This window comes from Zasmidium cellare, assembly GCF_010093935.1.
Source record: "Zasmidium cellare ATCC 36951 unplaced genomic scaffold M409scaffold_93, whole genome shotgun sequence".
In the NCBI taxonomy this organism is placed as follows: domain Eukaryota; kingdom Fungi; phylum Ascomycota; class Dothideomycetes; order Mycosphaerellales; family Mycosphaerellaceae; genus Zasmidium; species Zasmidium cellare.
Genome location: NW_022987037.1, coordinates 11,222 through 20,643, shown reverse-complemented (window position 1 = coordinate 20,643; position 9,422 = coordinate 11,222). Strand labels below are relative to the sequence as shown.

General features: G+C 55.7%; 4 protein-coding genes across 4 annotated transcripts; 1 reads left to right on the top strand and 3 right to left on the bottom strand.

Annotated features, from left to right (window-relative positions):
- Positions 1 to 1,476: 1,476 nt before the first annotated feature.
- M409DRAFT_61682 (uncharacterized protein) lies at positions 1,477 to 2,004 on the bottom strand (the record flags this gene model as incomplete). The annotated part of the gene is made up of 1 exon (XM_033814838.1): positions 1,477 to 2,004. The coding sequence occupies one exon, from the start codon at positions 2,002 to 2,004 to the stop codon at positions 1,477 to 1,479; it is 528 nt and encodes a 175-aa protein (XP_033659304.1).
- Positions 2,005 to 2,528: 524 nt separating this feature from the next.
- Positions 2,529 to 3,308, top strand: M409DRAFT_61681 (uncharacterized protein; the record flags this gene model as incomplete). Its single annotated transcript, XM_033814837.1, has 2 exons — positions 2,529 to 2,739; positions 2,857 to 3,308. 2 exons carry the CDS (start codon positions 2,529 to 2,531, stop codon positions 3,306 to 3,308), a joined length of 663 nt encoding a protein of 220 aa, XP_033659303.1.
- Positions 3,309 to 4,799: 1,491 nt separating this feature from the next.
- Positions 4,800 to 7,784, bottom strand: M409DRAFT_31077 (uncharacterized protein; the record flags this gene model as incomplete). The annotated part of the gene is made up of 5 exons (XM_033810189.1): positions 4,800 to 5,067; positions 5,118 to 6,869; positions 6,923 to 7,032; positions 7,087 to 7,137; positions 7,185 to 7,784. The coding sequence occupies 5 exons, from the start codon at positions 7,782 to 7,784 to the stop codon at positions 4,800 to 4,802; spliced, it is 2,781 nt and encodes a 926-aa protein (XP_033659302.1).
- Positions 7,785 to 8,146: 362 nt separating this feature from the next.
- On the bottom strand, positions 8,147 to 9,148 carry M409DRAFT_31076 (uncharacterized protein; the record flags this gene model as incomplete). Its single annotated transcript, XM_033810188.1, has 5 exons — positions 8,147 to 8,465; positions 8,515 to 8,646; positions 8,699 to 8,892; positions 8,941 to 8,993; positions 9,040 to 9,148. 5 exons carry the CDS (start codon positions 9,146 to 9,148, stop codon positions 8,147 to 8,149), a joined length of 807 nt encoding a protein of 268 aa, XP_033659301.1.
- Between the last annotated feature and the right edge of the window lie 274 nt (positions 9,149 to 9,422).

The window sequence follows — 9,422 nt, the reverse complement described above, 5'->3', positions numbered from 1 at the left end:
CCGGCCTCGCCAACAATACCGGCCTCGCCAACACCTCCGGCATCTCCACGAGCATCAGCACCCTTCTCGATCTTTCAGGGAAGCCCCGGCACGTTCGACGAAAATGGTCTTAAAGTACGGTCTGAATTCAACTTCCACTTCGATCGTGGTTCAGCGGTATTCAAATCACCAGAGTTATTCGCACAAGATCAATTGCAATTTGGCCAAGATGTAATGAAGACGACGGAGAATATCATTCGGGGGATAGGTTGGGAACTACGTGGATGGGGTTGCGACCTACCCCACATAAGTTGCCAGATGCAGTGGAAGCCCCTTCAAACGCGCTGTGACGATGAGACAAGACCAGAGCTGCTGAACCGACTGGACACATTTCTTACTGAAGAACTAGGCTCAACTGTACAAGCGCGCAAGCATGTCCTGGAAAGCTCGTTTTATGGCCCAGATGGACTCGAAAATGTTTGTCAACAGGCGACCAAAAGGTGGCCTCGAAGGAAAGAGTGGCCGCGCCCATGCAGAGGATATGGAGACAATATCCTGGTGGAGGGACGGCAGAAATCTGGTAGCCAACCGTGAGCGATAACAGTCACATCACCCTACCGATGCCTATTGACAAGCCTCTACATCTGTGTATTCTAAACGTCATTTGAATCTTGAATCAAGAAAGAACCAGATGAGTTTTCGCCAGGCGTGAGTCGCCAAGTACAACCACACGCGCTTGAGCCCGCGTAGTGAAGTCGTTGGCACACGGGGGAGATCATGTTCGGAACTGGTCGCCTCCACTTACGGAGACACCAACGGATGTCTGCTCCACCGGTGAGGCATAGGTTGTTCTCAAACGATGGGTCTCAGAGTTGGCCGAGGGAGAAAGGATGCAAACCAGGTCGAGAACAAGGCTTCGCCCGAGATTTGAGGTCTCTATGCGATGGGCGCGCACGCAAAGCATCGTTCCACCGCCATGTGGCGCCGCCGATTCGCTGCCGCGCGCATGCCTCTAGTGGATGTCACGTGTGGGTCACACGTGTTCCGCAGTTGATGATAGTCTTGTGACAGGCCCTTGGACGCGACGGGTGTAGAGCTCCAAGCACGGAAGCACGGAAGCAAATGATCTTCTACCAGCAAGCCAGGCCACCACCCGAGCAACTGTCGCCGCTATCGCTCGTGCGGATCTGACAAGGCCTTTGGAAGGCAATATATGTGGCTCTACTCGACACTGCAGCCGGATACATTTGGGAGTTGACCGTGGACGCTGTCCATGTCGGCACGCGGGGCGACTACTATTGGATCGGAGGTGGGATGTAATGATAATCAAGGCCGGTCAAATTCACTGGCTGAAGAGATATGTTTATAGGATGGGAAAAGAAGTTGTGACAGGCCGCACAGCCCTGGGAATTGTGAGAAAGCTTGAGGGTTGTTGGAAAAGAAAGCGCAGAGTGTTGATTGACGGGTCATACGGTACATCATGTTTGCACAACTTCGTTAGCCCCGATATCCTGTAAAAATCTGTGTCCCTCCAAAATAGACTGGCCCTGAGCTGCCAGAATTTCTGTTGTTTGTTACCGACATGATGCCAGTGCCGTAATTGATAGTGTTGAATTGAGAGGGACGGTCAAGCCCATTGGTTCCCTTTGTATTTGCGTGGTGTCTCTCAAGACGTTTCGTTATCTTCTCCATCTTCACAACCAATGTCTCCATCACGACAGCAAATCTAAGCTCTTCACCACGCCCGTCGCCATCCTGCCTCACTCCGACTTGATACTCCAACGCTGACGAGGAGCAGTTCGGAGCTGAGAGCGACTGTAGTTGCTTCTCGATAGCGTCGAGCTCGCTGTCCGTCCTGTGATCTGTACTGCCGTCCGGACCGCCAACATACGGTAAGTTATCTGCCTTGCGTTGAAGAATGCGCAAGTCGTCTTGCAAGTCTTGCCTGTCGTTTGTGCAGACATCCAAGATCCTTTTGGCCAGTAGAATGATGGTGTTCAGGCGGCTGATCGTGTTTCTTTCCATGGTTGTTGAGGCAAAGGCTCCCACGACGGTGGGTGGGGACAAGAAATATGGGCGTGTGAGTCAACCTCCGAAGGAAGAATGCGACGGCAGGACCAATCAACCCCGTCTAGGGTATGGTGCGATTGGCGACAGACCACCATACAGTGATATCACACCCTCTCTCTAGCGCCTCCGCCCGCATAGGGGCCCTCGGCAGCATGAGAGAATATCGCGCACGACGACCCTCTCCATTGGTCGTGGCGGCGGCAAGTGGTGTGTTTATCGTTGAAGTGGCTAACACCAGGCCACTAAAACACGAACGAAGTACGTACCCGCGCGGTACCTCAAACAATCTCCGCCCGGGTGGCTTCACCGGATGGCATACGGCAGCAGGCGAGCTGCAGGCCACATCGGCACTGCGTTGAGGGCGTACATCTCCTACAAATGAGCACCCGCAGAGCAAGCCAGTCTAACCTCGTCGTCGACTGTCATTTTCCCAATGCCTCGCCCATCACAAGTTACCGTCTTGGTTTAACGATCACGCCATGGACACACCCGAAGCAGCGGCTGGTGGTCTTCCAGCATACCCATCACAGCTCCGGCAGTATTGGCAGACGCAAAGCACGAAGGCACCCCTAGCGAGTGCCCGTCCCTGCCACGCGCCGCGACGCAAAGGCCGCGTCAAGGAGGCAGAGCGTATAAGTCTCAGGGATCTGTTGAAAACGACACCGTTCCTCAGTCACAAGGAAATTGCAGGTGGGTAATTGAGCGCAGATTTTTTCCCACCCGCTGACCAAGGAAAGCCGTGCTCGGTCGCGATCCAAAGTAGGCCTTGCTTCGAATTATGCGGGAATGCAGGCTCTGTTGACGCAGTTAGGACCGTATCGCGTATGATCAAATACGAAGAATCAAGCGTCCACATCGATTACAATGTATGCACTTCCGATCCAACCTTGCGCTGCTCGAGCGCCAGCCCTGCCACAGGAGCGGCTTTCATACGTTGGGACACCGCACCGACTCGGGTGATGGTGCCAATCGAAAACCAAACTGGTGCGAGACGAGGATCAGCCGCACGGTGCGAGGGAGATAGATCCATCGATCACGCAGCCAAACGACGAAAGCGCGCGTTGCACAATCCTTCGATTGGCGACTGGCAGGACGTGGGTCGGGCGTTACGCGCCATACAGGAATTTGCTGGTCAGGAGAAGAATGTTTCAGTGGAATTCGGCATGGCACTGGGTCGTTTGGAGGCCTATTCTGACCATCGAGCCAGCCAAACCGCCCTCCTGGCGGTAGACTTCACAAGACATTGGCTAGTAGAGTGAGCGTGGACATCGAAGTATTGGAATGGCCATGCGTAGACTCTAGTGAACAGAGTTCGAAGACCTTTGGGATTGGCTGTGACTTTCTGAGAGCTACTGTAGGAACGTGGCATGACAGGACAGGTTTTTCGTGCACGAGAACAATGCAATACATCAGGTTGAAGTGTTCGCGCCAGCCATGCTCAGTCTGACAAGCAAATGCTCGTGAGCTCCCCCGACTAGTCCCTCCCTTCCCTCTCACATCGGACTCATTAATTATGACCTGCATTTCCTCCTCCTGCAACTGTATGTTCGATGCCCGCGCCACGTATAGGTCCAGATCAAATGTTTAGGGTAATTTCCTCTTGAGGATCCCTCTCCAAAATCCTCTGCGTGACGACGACGAATGTGCATTGGACAATGAGAAGGCGAGAGGTGCCAAAAATGGTGGGCCTTGTTGGAATTCGTCAGCGGGAAGGCTGTTGGTGAGGGAGGAAGCGGGAAAAGTCTCGTGTGTTTCTAGGATGGAGGTGCGGTCTTGTTTGGAAAGGTCGAAGCATGGCGCTTTCAGTTCGTGGTAGTCGACGTGGGAGTATTGGTCTAAGTCGCACGTCCTGGGGTTGGTGGAGCTTCACATCTTTATCGACATCCTCCTTCAACAGCGAGAGGGCGAGCGCGTCGGATAGTGATCTTGAACCGGGTGAAGAAGTCGAGCGCAAGAGGCTTGTTGTAGCTCGCCGTGTGGACGACCACGATCCCAAGAAGCGCCGAGCCATCGAAAGGAAGCGGGATCGAGACGGATGTCATTCGTTGTATCCGCGGCCACCACCGAGACAGCTGCTTGCCTCAGGAGGGCTGACACCGATCCAATCATTCTCGGGTTGATACGTACGATCGAGCGGTCCCATGTTCTTGGTGGCGCTACGTCGCTGGCCTCCCGCCATTCTCAGCGGGGCGGCCACTCGGCGCGTCTCGCTTTGCTCTCACCTGGCCCAATTGATCATGGTGGCTACCGTAAACGCTCGGACGCTGCAAGCATCGACGGGGCTGGGCTCGACCTCGTCCGGCGACATGCATTATCACGTACTCTACAACATTTTTTCAGTCGGCATGGAGATGCTCCCATTCGAGCGCGGGAGGCACTTGGTGGAATACGAGACGAGCGCGCAAAATGGGACTCGCAGAAGTGAATTAACGTTGGCTAGTCCAACTTTGCTTGGTGCCAAGACAACCCATCACATGTACGTACGCTAGTGTCAAGCGACATTTGGCCTATGAGCTGGTGATCGTGTTGAGAAGGATCCAGACGTCGGTTTGGAGATCCGTCCGGCGTGCGACAGGTGACATGACCGCTATCCAACTTCGCTGATCAACATCCTGTCGTCGAAAGGACAGACCGCCTATATCCTATTCCGTCGCCGGCGCGGGCCCAAGAAGTATGCCGAACACGAACTGGGATGTGGTCTACTGATCGATTGTGCTGGTTCGATGTGTATCCACGCATGTGGGATGAAATTAAGAAGGGGATTTCGTGATCGACTCGGCATGCGAGTCGCAGCGCTCATCGGCTGCTTCGATGTCAGGCTGCTTGATTGGAAACAGGAGATCGTTGAACTTCTCGAGGATGCTGCAGTCCGCAGCGCATGTGGGTGAGATGGGCGCCAGCTTTCCAAGGAAGCTGATCGTCCGGGGCAGTCGTTCCCTAAACTCGTCGGTCTGAACGATCTGCTTCATATGATCTGTTGTGAACGTCGCACACAAGGCTAGCATATTGCCGAATTGCCTACGGATAGAATTAGCTGTATGTTCAGTGAGGGCGGCGGCCGAACTCACGCGTGTGCGGTGCCGTGGATGTTGGTGAGAATGAGACGTTCTCGCACGCCGTCGAAAGCGATGGTACTGTGCATGGCTGCATCGACGCAACGTCGTGCGGCTTCCCGTACTGTCGAATCGCCCAGCTGCTCGATGGCCCTGAAGAGATGGATGTCGGCCTTGTCACGCGGGTTGCCGTATCCGTCCCTTGCGACAGCTTCCATGGGATGACCACTTTTGAGACCTGGCATTATGTGCAACGCGTAATCGAGGAAAGGGCGGTTGACGATGTATCTGGCCCCGTAGTATTTCGCACGCAATCGGGCCGCAAGGATGTCCGACGATAGCGGATCGTTATCATTCCATCTCAGAGCGAGTGGAAGGCCCCTTCTCCACTCAGTGAGGATGTTCTCATGACCCCTAAGCATCTCCTGGACTTCAGTCAACGACTGGCTCGAGCAGTCTGGCCCATACATCTCTCGGTGGACCTGGTTCAATCGTCGTCGCAGGAAGAGCTGTGCGGTGTAGTATATGAGGTTGTTGTCGCAGTCGTCTGGTCTACCCTCGTCCTCGCGTGTCTTCTTGGGCATGATGAGCAGATCCTCAATGCTTTGGATCTCACTGGACGGTAACTTGAGGTCGGCGCGAATGTCACTCTCCAATTGGAGGCACGTCCACGAGGCAAGCACGATCAAGCTGTGTCGAGTATCCTTAATGCGCTTATGCGCGCTTTCGTGCCGCCTTTGTACATCACCGTAGGCCGTCCAGTAGTTGCCATTGTATAGCTTGTAACGATCGAGCAGAATGAAGATTGCACGACCTGCCATTGTGATCCAGCTCATGCTTTCCTTCACATGAGCTAGCTGACCTTTATACAGACCTGCTAGCAGGAACATCTGGGCGTGGACGAGGTCGTTTCCGTCTCCCTGGTCACCCAGAATCTCGGCTGCTTTGGCATAGTACGCAATTCCAGGGATGACGTCCCCGCCTGGTAGTGGGTCGCTATGCATGCATATCTTTCCCAATGCCAGTACCAAAAAAATGATGGCGTTTCCAGGCGACCGTTCGGTCGGCTCTCCTTCACCGGCCTGCTCCCACTGCGGTGCCACGTTCGCAGTAGACACGTTGGATCGTTGTCGCTTCAGCGGTCGCTGGTAGGAGTCAGATGTACTGACGGCGAAGCGTGCTCGAGGCCCGCCGGTGCTGTAACGCCGGAGGAAGCTGTCAAACATCTCCCGCAATTCCCGCTGGTCCAGAAACGGGTGCAGGATGTGGATGTGACGCATGTAGCTGTCGTAAAGCTCGTTGATGGTGTGCGCGTCGAGATCGACGTCGCCATCCGATCCCAGGCCTCCTGCACGTGTCGACCGTCGCGCCTCATTGTCAGGCGTGGAAGACATTTCAGTATCCCAGGTTCCATACGCGTGCGGCGGCGTATCTCCTGTTTCATCACTTTCGTCCTGGCCATACTCGGCCGTCATAACGTAGCCCTCGTCGTGCTCCAACTTAGCCTTCCCCAGCAGTTTTCGCACGGAAGGCCAATGCAACAGCAACTTGTGTGGTGCGGTCTTGTGATCTTCCAGCTCTTGTCTTCGTCTCGGTCGATCTTGATCGTTCATGATCGTAGGCTCTGGCGCAGCGGATTTGTTCGGCTCGACCCGGCGTGATTGCTGTTCGAAGCCGTCCACTTTGCTATTTAATTTCTTGAGCTCATTCGAATGGGCTTCCGCGTACCTCAGCAGCTTCTCCATGGTCGCGTTGGTCGCGTTGGTGCTGCCACAAGGTCAGCACCGACGGTCGAAAATGATGACGAGGTATCAACGTACTTGCCCGGCGGTGTGCCAGGATATTGACAAGTAAATTTGTCCTCCTTGCAGCACGAGCATGGCGAACCCTCGTCGCACTTTCGCTTCCGTTGTCTGCATGGCACGCAGGCCTGAAAGTGTTAGAGAGACTTGAGTTGACACGAGTGGGCTTGCAGCGGACTGACTTGGGCGGCACGCAATTTCTTTGGCTTCCGTAATCTACAATGCTCGTAGGGCTGGCATGCGTCAGCGAATGTCTCGAAATGCAATGCCAAACACTGACCTGAGCCGCACGCAAGTCTGGATTGGTGACGCCGACGTTGGCAACACTGGTATTGGCGTTGAATGTGGGGCCAGAGGTCGCGATTGGAGGTGGTGGCCAACACTGGACATGGGTTTCCACCGCGATCCACGTCGGCTGCGATGGACGATGCTGGTGCTGATGTGGTTGAGTAGGCAAGCCGCGAAGCAGATCACCGGTCGCGTGCGGGTACCCATGATGCGGCGCATGTCCCATCTGATGGGCAAGAGGAGGGCCAGCCGGCAGCCCAGGCGCGACAACACCAGAGTGATCATGGTTGTTGTAGGCTTGTCGGTCGTGTGGTGGTGGTGGATGGTAAGGCAACTGCGATGAACGAGAAGGGCAAGCAGCGGCAGCCGGCGGTTGGCCCTCGGTGGAGCGTGGATGCGACGCTGGCAGCGCATGTGGCGGACTGTCAAGCACGCGGTTCACTCGCCGAATTGCTCGGTAGATAGGAGCACCATGGACATACAGTACGCCTTCTCCTTCGGCCGCGATACGGGTGTTCTCGGTGGCCGTGGTCCAATTCTCACTCTGATGGTGCACGAAGTTGAGACGCGCCGATGGAGGGCGCACTGCCATGGCATTGGAGCTCTGTCATGGAGCCTCCTCTCAAGCGCGCACGAAAGGTGACGCGCGAACGACGGCTATCGTGGTAGATATGTCCAGCCATCACCTCCCGCACGTTGCTCCATCGGGGCGCTAGCACATATCCAACGGAACGTGGATGTCGGTTACCGGCAGAAGCGATCGGTCGACGGTTGGCCAGACCCGGAGGTGACATCTCGCTGTAGCAGCTGGGCTCAGATGGAAAGAGACGACAGAGCGGACGGGCTTGATGGATATATGTAGCCTGGCTCGGGGGCGGTGAAGCACCCCGTCAGGCTGTGCACACCGGTCGGGTGTCATATTGGGCTACATACCGGCCAGGCTCTCCAGCCACTCTATGATTGATCCGTACGCTTTGTGCCATGGACGAGGACGAGTTTGCAATATCTCTCGTCCTCGCTCCACCCGTCGCGTCGTAAATGCGTCGTGTCCATGCCCGAACCGCTACTCACCAGGACCAGGAGCACTTCAGCTCGCACGTCCACCAGTCCCGCCTCTTTCATCCACGTCGGGAGGCCCGTTTCGATATCCGCCCACGACGGCATCCCGATCTGCTGCGGCATATTCTCTATCATTCCTCCACCCTCTGCGCCATTGCTTGGTTCTACTGGCCCCAGACAGACCACCTCCAACGACCCGCGGGGTAGCAGAGATCTGGAACATCAGCAAGGTCCCGACGGAATACACATCGGGATCGACCGACCTGACTAGGCGAGGCATCACGTCGCGCAGGTTGACGGACCACTGCATGTCGCGTACCATGATGAAGTCATATGTTGCGGTGTACGACAGGCTTTCGACATCCTCCAACATGGGCATCATGTTCGGGGGGACCCTACTCAGTGAGCATGATCATCTTCTCCAACACGACGCAGCTGTATCCTCACCATCTCGGGAAGTTTGGAAACACGTCGATAGCGACGACCCTCCAATCGGTTTGTTTATCTGCGAACTCCACTGCCCACAACCCCAACCCGGCACCGACGTCCAAACAGCGTCCTTGAGGAGGTAGTGCGGAGCGGTGGAGAGGGATCAACTCCTTGAACACCTCGTGCCGCCGCGCCCATTGTTCTCGCTGCAGCTGCGACCGGCGTCAGTAGTCGCGTGGGGTCGTGGAGAGTGCGCTGACCTCGTCCACGGGCTCGATGAACTTCGCGTCTCGCCCGGGGTCTTCATAGAATACTGCCACGCATCAGTCGTTGGACTGCCTCACTTTGGCTTCACCGACCCGCATACTGGCGGCCGTGATCCCATCTGCCGTTCTGCTGGGGCTCGCCGACCGAGGACGTGCTGTCGTCGTCGTTACAATCTACCCCGGAGTCGGAGTCGTCGTCCATGGGGTTCGTGCATGCGCGTGAAAGATCGGACTGTAGATGCATATATGTTCGATGATGTCTTCATGTCCGTGCCCGACTACGCCTCTGGGGTGCACGATCCACTGGTTGGTTTCTGCTATCACATTGAATGCATGTCCGATGGCTTCGACATGGTTTCATTTTCTCGACAGGTGGCACATTGATCGCGGTGCTGCATGACTGCTGCCCAGTGATCGAGCTCCTCCTTGAGACTCTTATTGGCAGCACGCGGCTGCTCGATCTCTCCTCATCTCTC